Genomic DNA, 12,803 nt, shown 5'->3' on the forward strand with positions numbered 1-12,803 from the left:
CCTGATACTTACCATTGAAACCACATGGGGGTTTGGACTACTGACATGCATATTTTTTTGCAGGAATTACTTCCTTGAAACGTAACCTCTAAATCATTTTGATATTCCGTAGCTTCATGAAATATTAATATACTTAACAAATGATCCTGTAATGGATTTCAAAGAGGAGTAGAGACTGGTCTAGGGGGAAAAAAAAGATACAACTGGCAATACTGTTATGTGCTTTTTGCTATATGTGTCAGTCAGGGATTGTTTACATGTCATCAACAGCAACAAGCAGTACAGAATCCTTGACCTACAGGATAGAGTATACTTTTGAAATGTAGGAGACAACTGCCTGTGCAGTGAGGAGAGAGACGCAGCTTGCAAACGCTCTAAATTGACATTCAAACTGTGACTCCAGCCTGCTGTGTCTGTTTGATAAATAAACACCTTGTGTTTGAGGCATTCTGCCACAAGGTTTAGGACTAACCAGCACTAAAGCCTCAGTAAAATTGGTCCTCTGTGTTTTGTGTCTTTGTTGTCTCCACACAATTAAAAGTTTGCAAGGGGGGGGGACAGCACACACTTTTTGAGAGTTTATCCTCATAGGCATTCATAGCATTGGACTTGCTTGACGGACAGTCTTAATAAGCATATTGAAGCATTGAGATGAATACATTTAAAGAATTTCAATGCCAATTTTTCAATTGAGCCATTTTCCTAGAAAACTAAAAATGTGGGCAATCAGAATAATTTAAAACATGCAAATATTAAATACAACTGTATTCAAGAGACAGGAAGCATGAATGCCACAGTATATGAGCATTCATGTACAGTACGTTGCTGATTTTTAGCCAGGGGCAAACTGTCAGAAATGTATCACTTTCTGACCTCACCCCTTTCAATTTGAACAACTATTTTCCCACATATGAATGTATATGAGAGAGTGTTAGGACAAGACTTGAATAACCAGTCACAAAGCAACATACTGCCTAATTCCAGATGAGAAAACCTTCTCATCCTTGTGTGTTGTTCGTGTGACTATGCACTACACATATTTTCTGACTTTGGATTCCTTATTATGTAATTTGACTTTCATTTTCAGTTTTTCAGTCATGTGACTATAAACAAATGGGATACATCTAAAGTTATATTCATGTGCAACATTGTGGGCACAATATGAAATCATCAGAAAATGTAAAGATCTGTCCATTGCATAACATATAACAAAGTGGAAAAAAGAGTTTACACGTATTTTTGCAAATTAAGTTTCAAGGACAAAAAGAATATCAAAAATATCCTAAGCTTTGAAAATGTGGATAACCCTGATTGTAAGCTTGCTTCCAATGATTGAAAATTTCAAAATTTTTGAAGAAAGTATGTGTCTTAACCCTGGTTGGTCATTCTGTGTGAATGGACGGTCATTCTGGTTAAAACACCACGTTCTAACCAACTCTCTTCCAATCAAAAGGGCAGAGGTTAGAAAGTTAGAAGGTTAGAAAGTGATTGATTTTTGACAGAATTCCCCCACCACACAAAAAAGCGGGGGGGGGGAGCACCATCCCGCATCATTCGCTTAGCTTCTGGACCGGACCACCCTCAACAATGGCCCATGGGATTGCAATCCTCTGCACCAGTAAGTATGAAATGTCACACTCAAAGACTGTCCGTAAAACGGGAGTCACTGTGCTGAAAGAAATGTCTCTCTTTGGCACATTAGGAAGACAAATTCATTCAGGGTTTGGTGTCACGGCGCCTCTGTTGTCTGCTGCCTCCCTGGGGATAAAGCTTCACATCCGAGCAATGGGAGTTGACAGTAGGTGGGCGAAAGTGGGAAGACACTGACGAGAGTGGATCAAAGAGTGTGGCAGGTGACAGGGGGTGTCATGCCGTCTACTTGACAGAGCAACAGGGTGTCTTTTTCACCCGGGTGAGCAGCGCTGCGACGGAAAACACAGATGAGAGGTGGCGAGACGATCCTGTCCTCTGCTTGCACGACACGAGAACCTCGACACCAAACGAGCTCTTGAGCTGAACTTACTTCTACAGCTGGGCTCAAACCAGTCATTATCCCAAGGGTGTGGTGCTGCAAATATAAAATCTTCACACCTTATCTGCTGTTATCGTTTTGTTTTTTTCATGCAACTCGCAAAAACAATCCTTGTCTTGCATGAAAATGACTGTAGATAACAACAAACACACCTTTTTGTTCTCAGTGGCTGCAGGCAAACTACAAGTTGTTAAAGCGATGCGTCAGAACAGTTTGATGCAGCTCCCAGCAGCGGCTCAGAACTCGGGTGAATCTCAGAGCATCCGAGCGGGAACAGAATCTGAAAACAGTGTTTGCTGCAGGAGTAACCAGATGGTCTTCTGTTTGTTGTTGTGTAGCGTTGCTTTGAGTCCCTCAGTTTGAAAGAAACAAAGTACAATTGCACTTTCTGTTTAGGGATGTTATATAATTAGTACTCGGTCTATTACTGGATTAGTCAGTCAACTATTAAATGTTCTCTATACAATCAGGGCATTAATATAGCATCACACAAATACGTGCTATGTAAAGATATAGAGGAGCAACGTCTACCTCTACAGAGAGTGAAGTAGCTCGTACAGGAGTTACAGCTGATAACATAATCCGGCTGCATGGGGTTGTCTGGTCCCCCCCAGGTAAACACTGTTAGCTCCGTCAACACTGTTGCTGTTGTTTAACTGCTAGCGCTGTTAGCCCTGTTAGCTGAGAGCAGCCGGCTCACCAGTGGTCATATTGAGCCGTGTGGGGGCACTAGATATGCTCTGTATTTGGAATTGAAAACTTTTAATAACCATAAACCTTCTACTTTTTAATATTTGTTTAACCCTTTGCTCAGTTTTGAATTATGTATTGCCACTTTGTCTTAGCTTGGCATGCCATATATTGTTTTATTCAGGAGAAGTTGGGCTACACAAAAAAACGGCACAATTTGCATATGAATGAAAATGTGCATGTTGTAGGCTAGTTTTCCGAAAATAATAATAATAATAACTCTAAATAGGTGTGGATGTGAGTGTGAATGGTTGTCTGTCTCTATATGTCAGCCCTGCGACAGACTGGCGACCTGTCCAGGGTGTACCCTGCCTTCGCCCATTGACAGCTGAGATCGGCTCCAGCACCCCTGCGACCCTTCACTGGATAAGCAGGTTACGGAGAATGAATGAATAATAACTGCCAACTTTTTCCAGTTTTACCTTTAAGGCCTTTACAGGGCTGTTTTTTTTGTGCGATTCATTTGTCAGTATATATTTTTTTAGAAGTTTATAGACAGATCCCAAATATTACATGGTGAGAAGATTCTTCATTTTTTTCAAAACATATTTGATTTTTTTTAGCACCGCATTGACCAATCAGGCTGTGCGAAGTGGACATATCACAGCAAACCCTAGTGTAAAACAACACAAAGTCTCCCTAATCTATCTTTATTACTCCTTTCAACCTTGACAAAGGCAAACGCAAAGCAGATCTTCTTCTTCAATTCTTACCTTTCACAATAAAAGCCCTAGACATATAAACTGCACAACTGTTTACTGGCGGCAAATTCCTTAGAGCATTTGGCTAAAAGAAAACTCAATAAAATTGTTTACAGCTTACGTTATACAGCAATATAGCTCAGACCACCTGCCAGAAGCTGCTCTGGTTCAATAGGGTCCCTGTAGTTGGTCCTCTGCCTAAACAAATCTATTCAGACCTTTAATTGAAACAGTGCTGCTATGGTGGCAAATTCTGTATGAATAGTTTTGATGCAAAATATTTGTCCTTTATCAGTCTTTCCAACGGTTTGTAGAGGCCTTTGCAAGACAAAGAGTGCATAATCACGCTACATGTAGGATCTGTGTGAATCTGCAGTTGCTAAGCAAACAGTCGCCATCTTAGTGTAGAGACTTACAGTGTTATAGCATCTGCTAATTAGCATAAACACAAAGCTGATGGGAATGTTGTCAGTTTCACAGGTAACATGTCGTATAGAGAAATATATTGAACTACTATGTTTTAACCATAGGATTAGATGATATTTGATGGCAATCCATCTGAAAATGTAATCATCCATCCGTCTTTAGAGCCATGCCGCTTGCAAAAATGTATTAAAAGGTACAAAATTCAGAAAGCTAATAATGTTTCCTTTACTTATTTCTATCCTGGATAAACTTGATAAGGTTTTGGCACTGCAGCTGCCATTAGCACTTCCTGTTTGCACTGTTGTCAACGCTTGATCTGACTCACCTGCACACTTTGTCCTGCTTGTCAGAGGGGGTCCAGGTGCTCCTGTTCCCCCCTCCCCAGGCCGGGTGAGCAAGACACTGATGCGGTACTCTGTGTCCGGCTCCAGATGCCAAATCTTATAGGTAAGTGAGCCCACACCGTGAGTCTCCGTCCACGTGGACTGGCTGGCCCGGTACTGGATCTCCCGCCGAATGACCGGCCCATCCCCAACGATGGAGTTGGTGTTGAGCTGGATGATCAGATAGGTGGGGCCGGCCCGCAGGAGCTGAGGGGGAGCAATCGGTGTTGGGGGCACTGGAAAGAAAAATGCATCGTCATTGTTCTGTATATGTAATAAATATATATACATATGAGACTGAAGTGTCTGGCTGATCTTTGACTGATAATACTTAGAAAACTGAAGCACTGAAATAAAAATCCGCACTTAAAAACACTGATGAAAGACCGTCAAACATTGGTATTCTCTTTGCACAAGACAGCCAAGTCATGCCAGCAAAGGATAAGTCAATGATTTCTACCATTGATTTTTCTTCTTTTTTTGTTTTACAGTTTTAATAACATTATTTCTGCTCGATTGGAGCATTGAGTCATAAAAATCCTTTAATCACATCACGTATATGAGAGAGAGGGAGAGAGAGAGAGACTCTTGAATGCTGTAAATCCTTAATTTTCATTCTAATGATGCAGAATAAGAGCTTATTTGCATGAATAATTGCATAACTAATTCGGACCTCTCTGCACCTAAAAAAAAAGGCCTTGATGGATAATAAGACCCTTATCAACCCAGCGAACATCAAATTAATTCATATCATGATAATACATTACACAGTGACTACACCTAGTATTTGATGACATTATTTATTAGAATATACAATAAGAGATATTATCAATGGTGACTAATTCCATTAACACTTGTTACTTTGGCATTTTGTAGGGTCGGGCAGTTGGAAAGACGTTAGATATAAGTCTCATCTGTGTGTTTTGTTAAGAACTTACCTCCACCAAAAAAATACTTCTTGTAACTCTTACCAAACACTGGTTCAATTAGTCACGTGTTCCTAAACCTAGCTTACCTCTGACGATGAGCTCTCCAAAGTTGGAGACGGAGGCGCCCCTGGTGGACAGGGTGATGCAGCGGTAGAGGTCCTGCTCCCCACGCTGAGCCTCTACATGGAAGGACGCCATCAGCCGCTTATGGCTCAAGCGAGACAGCAAGGATGTGTCCAGCACCACGCTGTTTCTCCGCTGACAGACGATACACAGAGAGAGAGAGAGAGAGAGAGAGAGAGAGAGAGAGAGAGAGAGAGAGAGAGAGAGAAAAAGCAGTAATGAGCAACCTAACCACACATGTTTACCTGAAGTCTATTGGGGTGATTAAAAATAGGGGAAGCAGGCTGAGACGAGGACAAAGGAGGGTTGGAATTAGCTACGAGCGAGGGCAAAGATAATAAATGCTTGATAAATGTCACCGGTAACAACAGTGTTTACGCTGGCGAGGCCGCTGACACAGGCCGCTGACACAGGCCTCCTGGGTTGTTGTTCGCAGCACGGGGGCTCGAGCTGACAGCTCCTCATCGCGCGCCATGCTAATGTGTCAGCGCTTCAGGCACTCTGGCAATTGGCTCAACCGGTGGAACATGAGGCCAACACTCGCAATGAGCTGTTCCAGGTGTGAGCTACAATATATGCAGCGCCCTCACATAATAAACAGATTATTATGTAAACTGTCGCCTGCTCCTGCTTTTTTTTTTTTTTTTTTTTTTTTTCTTCAAGTAAGTGGGTTTGACATCTGCAAGTTTTAATTGGTTTAGAAGGATAAGGGGGGGGGGGGAACGCAGGGCTGTAAGAAAATATGAAATTGCATGTACAGTGGCTGGTTGCTACTGCCTAAAGCTACAGATTACAACTCGTTTTAATTTTGGTATCAATATAATCTGTCTCTTTTATTATTAAAGCCAAGTTTTTTCTTTTTTTTTATGTTTCGTAGTTTTCAGTTAGCAGTGCCTCTTCAGAGTACAGCATCCACATTTTTTGATTTTTCACATGAGTCACCCTAAAAAAACATTAAATCCAACATTAAAATCCACCTGCAGACTTTCATAACAAATAAATGCTTCCATTAGCCAAGTTTGCTGCCATTCCTGTCTGGCAGCGTGCCCAGCATTACATTGCTATTTAGAGCTGTTCTAATAACGTCTTCAGGTTTGGACTCGTTGATGTTTTAAAGATGTATATAGCATTTGAGACAGCCGTCTGCAGTCTGGGCCAGAGGACAGCTGAGGAAATATGATGCTAATGGTTTAAGAAACACTATGCTAACTACTACGCGGCTGTGGCGTAGTGGAGAGCAAGGTAGTTCTCCAATCAGAGGGTCGGTGGTTCGATACCCGGCTTCAGCAGTCAATGTGTCCTTTGGCAAGACACTTAACCCCAAGTTGCTCCTGAAGGCTTGCCATTGGTGTGGACTGGATGTTGCATGAATGTTAGTTAGAGTCTGATGGTGGCACCTTGCATGGTAGCCTGTCATCAGTGTGTGAATGGGTGAATGATATCGCTTTGGATAAAAGTGTCTCCTAAATGACTGTAATGTAATGTAATATTCGTTTGGACTGCCTTAATAGGAAAAAAAGAGTAGAGGGGAGCATCTACAGATCTACAGGTCCAGAGAAGACCTCCCCACCACCAGGAGATCAAAGAGAAAGCAGCAATTAGCAGACTTGGTGCTGACGATCAAATGCGCCCCGAACAACAAATTGAGGAACAGAAGGCAGTAATGGAATGTGATATATCTCTATTTTTTTTTCCATTTAATGAGAGGAGCTGAAGAGAGTGTTGACTTACGAAAAGAAGAGTTCACTGCAGCATACTGTCAAATTACAAAAGACAAGCCTTGTACTGTTTGTTTGCGTTTCCTGGCGTGTGTGTTTGTGTAGCTCCGTCAACAAAGTCGCAAACTCTGAAACTAATAAAGAAATGTCTCTTTTTTTCATGCCGATGATCTTCAAAGGGTTTCAATACAGAGATGAGAGCGGGGTGTGTGAAATGAAACTCGGGTGGAATCACAAGGGGTGGATCACCAAGTATGCTGAGATCTCATTTGCAAAAGCGCTTTCTCCTCGCTGCCATCATTTCAAAAGCACTTAGAAGTGCAGGCTTCAAGGCCAGAGGAGAAGAGTGGAGGCATTCAGGGATGGATTTTTCAAGACTAATATTAGCTCATATTCAAACTAGGAAAATTTTAAATATCTTCAGTTTGTGCATGAGAGAAATGACTTTAGGGCTTTAGTAAACTAAATGCCAGCATAATCAAAAAGCTACAAAAGCAGAGGCGCAAACTTAATAATCTCCCAAACCTCTCAAATGACTCATTTCCCTGCAACAACACAACCATTAAAGACAAACTCAGAGTCACAAACTTGCTAAACTATTTAAGATTATAGAAATTACAGTATTATTACTGGTACAATGCTAATGGTTAAGATAATGGCTCCCATTCCCTTTAAAAACTACCTCTGTAAATAGATAATCTCAATGTTAGAGTAGGTGACTCCAGCTCTTCCTCATCAGGCAATTCGGGTGAGTTTATTATTAATAGAGATTATGTATTGTACTTCCATGAAGTTGGGGGACTTGTGGCGGACAGAATTGATGCAGCAGAAGCTGAGATTTCATGATTAAGTATGTTTTATAGTCTAGTTTCACAACAGCGTACCCTAGACATATAATATAACTAATGTGTTTTTCTCTTCTTCTAAACCCTCCACGCTAGGTAAATATGTACAGCTTTGAAATTCACAACCCCCAGCTGGTGATGAAGGCTTTCAATTATAATGTTGTTGTGGCCAAGATATGTAAGATATGTCACGTCAATGATTATTACAGAGCTGCCAGGACTCCCTAACAGCATCTAGACAGGTTTCAATCCAAATGTAGCGCAAATTGTAATCAATCATCAATGCATCTTTCCACCCATTGCTGTTATGTGCATATAATGAGTTGGTTAAAACATGACCAGATTCATGACCGATGCAATAAAATGAAAAGCTTGAAAGTCCCTTTGTATGTTGATACAATGTAGATGGGGTAAATGGGGTTCAGTCAGCAACATAACCCTCAGCTTGGCCATAATTAACTTTTCTTTACAGGGTTTGTTGTGCTCAGGTTAAGTTAACGTACTAAGAAAAATGGCAATGCACTATTGAAATAATTACAGTTAGGCATAAACTCCACTGTATCGTGTTGTTAGCAGCTTGGACATCATGTTCATCCCAATACATGGAGCTCTAGGTACCAATAAAGTCTCTATATTCTCTTAACCGGTTTAGACTCAGCTCATGTAAACAGCAGTCTGAATGAGACTTAAGCAGCAGTGCATGCAAACTACAGTAAGCTGTTCTGGAGTCAGTCAATTAAAAGCCAAACAAGTCTTTGTCGTTATCCTTTGTGTTGGCTCTTCTTCCTACAATCTCCAATCCAATTCTATTATCCAGGTGCTGCGATGTTTGGTTTGACTTTTTCGAGCGGCGATGATAAAAAACACAGCCGCGCTCACACATATCTTGTTCTCACCTCCAGGAGGAAGGGCTCCGTCTCAGAAACTTTGCCCGTGGCGACACACTGGAATGAGGCATTCTGCCCGGCATTCACCTCCACGTCACCCAGCCGAGAGAAATGAGGCACCTTGTCTGTGGAAGAAGGACACACAAACACACACAAACACACACACAGTGATGAAATTGGCACATCTGGAGCCGAGCATCACTGTCTAAATATATTAAAAACACACAGATGTGAATTGTGATTTATTCAGAGCCTGTACAATGACTTAAAACCCAGGCCTGGATACAACCACACAAACATGAATGCATGCATAAAGCAGCGTCATGTATAATGAACATTGTATATAACCACAAATATTCTGCTAGATATTTAATATTTAACAAACTTACTTTAAAATCTATAAAGTATCAGCTAAAGCAGTTTTTGGAGCCAAGTAGAATAACTTCACCCTCCATGGCAGAAGCTTACACTTATATAAAGAAAATACAGATCATAAGGCTGCATACGAGACTAAATAACTTATCAAGACTGACATTTTTGAAGATTACTGTCACCCCAGCCAGACAAACGCAGACATAAAGACATTCTCCATTCAGTTTGACAGAGACACAGTTGCCTACGATCACAGAGACAATGTTTTTCTGCAGCATCAAATACTGTTCTCATTTACACATTTATTAGGATTCTTCTGTATCTGGAGTCTGAATTACATTATTATTTATAGCCTTATCAAGAACACAAGTATACTTATTCTGTGTTTCTATGGCTCCTGAATTATAACTCAAAATTAAATCTCAATGAAGTATGAAATAGCAAAAACTGATATGCAAACGAAGGCTGATTTAATAGAGGGATTCACTGAACATGCTTATTAAAAACATGCATAAGGAATGGGTCTGTTTAATTGCATATGCATTGTTTTTATCAAATGACATACCCCACAGTTAGTTACACCAGTCTCTGCCAGTATACACACACAGCTTTACATTTGTTTACTGTAATGTGTGAGACGCCATATGGCGGCACAGAGTTGCAATAAATCCACAGTGTCGTCATTAAATATATAGACAAACATATTTTTTTTGCTCATTTCTTTAAGGTGTCCTGTGGAGTTTTCTTAAACACATTTAAATTTTGTTTTTCTCACTAAACACATTTTTTTTTTTCCCCTTGAGTTTAACAAACCGGTTGATTGCATTTCCTTCCTCATAAAATATTTACAAGTATGATTTTGTGGAATATATTTTCTACATTGTTTGCATCCATGTTAATTAGCTAGCGGTCTTCGTATCTCCTGCCTTTTGTTGGCACATTGCTACTTAGAGGAGTGTTACTACCACTAACTGCAAATCAGTGGAGTAGCATGAAGTAGTTAATAGGTAGTGGTAGGAAAATTGACCTCCAGTCATTTTCAGCTGTTTTGAACAATAAGCAAAAACAGAGCACACATATGGTGTATATATATATATATATATATATATATATATATATATATATATATATATATATATATATATATACATATATATATATATACATATATATGCTCATATATATATATACATATATATATATATATACATATATATATATATATATATATATACATACTGAAAATATATATATATATATACATACATATATATACATACATATATATATATACATACATATATATACATACATATATATATATATATATACATACATATATACATATATATATACATACATATACATATACATATATATACATACATATATACATATATATATATATATATATATACATATATACATATATATATATATATATACATATATATACATATATATATATATATATATATATATATATATACATATATATATATATATATATATATATATACATACATATATATATATATATATATATATATACATACATATATATACATACATATATATATATACATATATATATATATATATATATATATATATATATATATATATATATATATACATATACCGTATGTGTCCATCAATAATAGAATTGAGATTATTTGTTACTGCAATGCATAGAAAACATCTGAATGCTCCTGAGGAACACCAGTAATACTAACTTGAGTTTTTTTATTCAGCTCGCTAAAATGTCCAAAATGTCTGTAAGCAATTATGCTTCAGAATTTGATCCTAAAAACATTTTTTTTTTTTAAAGCAGACATTTTGACTTTGCCTCGTAAGAAAAGCACAATTGTCACAAATAACATCAAGGATGACTCAGTCTGCCATGACAGTGTGACAGTTAGCAAGCATGCAAAATACCATCAACCCGAATCGGAAGCAGTCATTCATTTTATTATTCACCTGTGCTTTTCCAACTGTGACTGTGTCAAAATGTCTTGGCTTACTGTTCAGAATGATATAAAGCATCAGATGGTTGCTGTAGAAGAAGCACTGCCCTTTTCTGTGCCCCTATTTTGAAGTGGTACTTTGCAATTTCGTTAATGCCTTACTTGGCCATGTGTCAACCTCCAAAATCCATTACATTAACTAAGAAGTATTCTAGTCTTCACTGCATCAAACAATTATGTTGGGAAAATTAGCATTTCTATAAGCAAATCTAACCCTCCAGCATTTGCATTATTTAAAAGCTGGCATTATTTAAAAAGCTCAACAACTCCCACGTACCTACATCCAAAGGGGTTCTCTCACTCTTTTTACATGAGACATAAGCTTAACTGAAACAAATTCAGAGTTTACAAAGAGAGTTTATATAAGACTTTATAATGCTTTTGTACCATAGCTGAAAGGTAATTATATTTTTTGCTTATATTAAAGTTTTATTTAAAAAACAGTCCCTTTTTCTCAACACAATTAATGTATTTATGGCAGAAACAGGTCTGAACCAGCATTAGCCGGCTATACAATACCAAAAAACAAAACTACCTTTAATTTAACGATAATGAACGGAACTGCAAAATGACTACTAACATTACAGTTCTAGACAAAAGGCTTAGGTTGGGTTAAAGGTTATTGTTCCACAGTTAACGCAAGTGTTTGAGGATATAAATTCCAACAAATAATGACGCTGACGTCATTTCTTGCCAACGCTAGCAGACAGCAACTGATGTTTGGCTATAAAGAACAATGCCTGCTTCCTACACAATATGAACATGGTGGTTAATACCAAGACAGCACCTACTTTTCTCAACTGGCTGGTTTTTAAAAAATTTGCTTCATAATTAATATCAAATAGTTGATAGCTAGCTGACAATAGTTGATAGCTAGCTGCATTTACCTTTCCAACTTCAGCAATTTAGAAACAAGTAATGAATAGGCTTATACTTTCAACAAACGCTAGTATATGTCTGTTATGGGCTGTTATTATTTTAGGGTTATGACAAATCTTTGGTCTACAGTTAGGGTTTGAGTATTAAGATAAAATTCTAACAAGTTTTGACAGCTACATTTTTTTTACTGGCTAACGTAAGTTAATGTTAACACTAGCTAGACAGCAACGTGTGTATTACTATAAATAAGCATTCAATTTAAATGTGTTATAGTGCAGCTTCCTACAGAATGTGAATGTGTTTGTTAGTAATGTTAAGTAACCATGTCAGCCCCTACGGTTCTGGACTGGCTGTTTTATCTTTCACCAAATGTAGTTTAAAAAAACAAGACAGTTAGCTAGCTTCATAATTACTACCAAATAAGTGGATTGCTAGCTGAATTACCTAGTACTGGGAAAATAAAAATGTTGTATCTCTGTGACATCTGTAAATGTCACATCTTGGTTAATTTGAGACATCTGAACCTGCTGTTTCATGTTGATTCTTGTTCTCTGCAGCTTGTCAGAAAACGTGGTGAAGCGAGAAAAAAAAAAGTCAAAGTGCAGCTCTTCTTCAAAAGAATAACACTGAACTGAACACTGAACACAGATTGAGGATAAAATGGATTCTCTAATGAAACAGGTGGAAAGATACAGGAACCAGAGCTCTGTTTATCTAATAATTATACAGAA

At 38.2% G+C, this 12,803-nt stretch overlaps 1 protein-coding gene across 1 annotated transcript in view; it reads right to left on the reverse strand.

Annotated features, from left to right (window-relative positions):
• Positions 1-12,803, reverse strand: part of ptprua (protein tyrosine phosphatase receptor type Ua) — a 174,574-nt gene that overhangs the window by 59,136 nt on the left and 102,635 nt on the right. Inside the window, exons 5-7 of the mRNA XM_054606668.1 lie at positions 8,804-8,919; positions 5,308-5,479; positions 4,235-4,528 (exon numbers count right to left, since the gene is read on the reverse strand). Coding sequence (XP_054462643.1) covers positions 4,235-4,528; positions 5,308-5,479; positions 8,804-8,919 — 582 coding nt within the window. The remainder of the gene's footprint in view (positions 1-4,234; positions 4,529-5,307; positions 5,480-8,803; positions 8,920-12,803) is intronic.

This window comes from Anoplopoma fimbria, chromosome 10, assembly GCF_027596085.1.
Source record: "Anoplopoma fimbria isolate UVic2021 breed Golden Eagle Sablefish chromosome 10, Afim_UVic_2022, whole genome shotgun sequence".
Lineage (NCBI taxonomy): Eukaryota > Metazoa > Chordata > Actinopteri > Perciformes > Anoplopomatidae > Anoplopoma > Anoplopoma fimbria.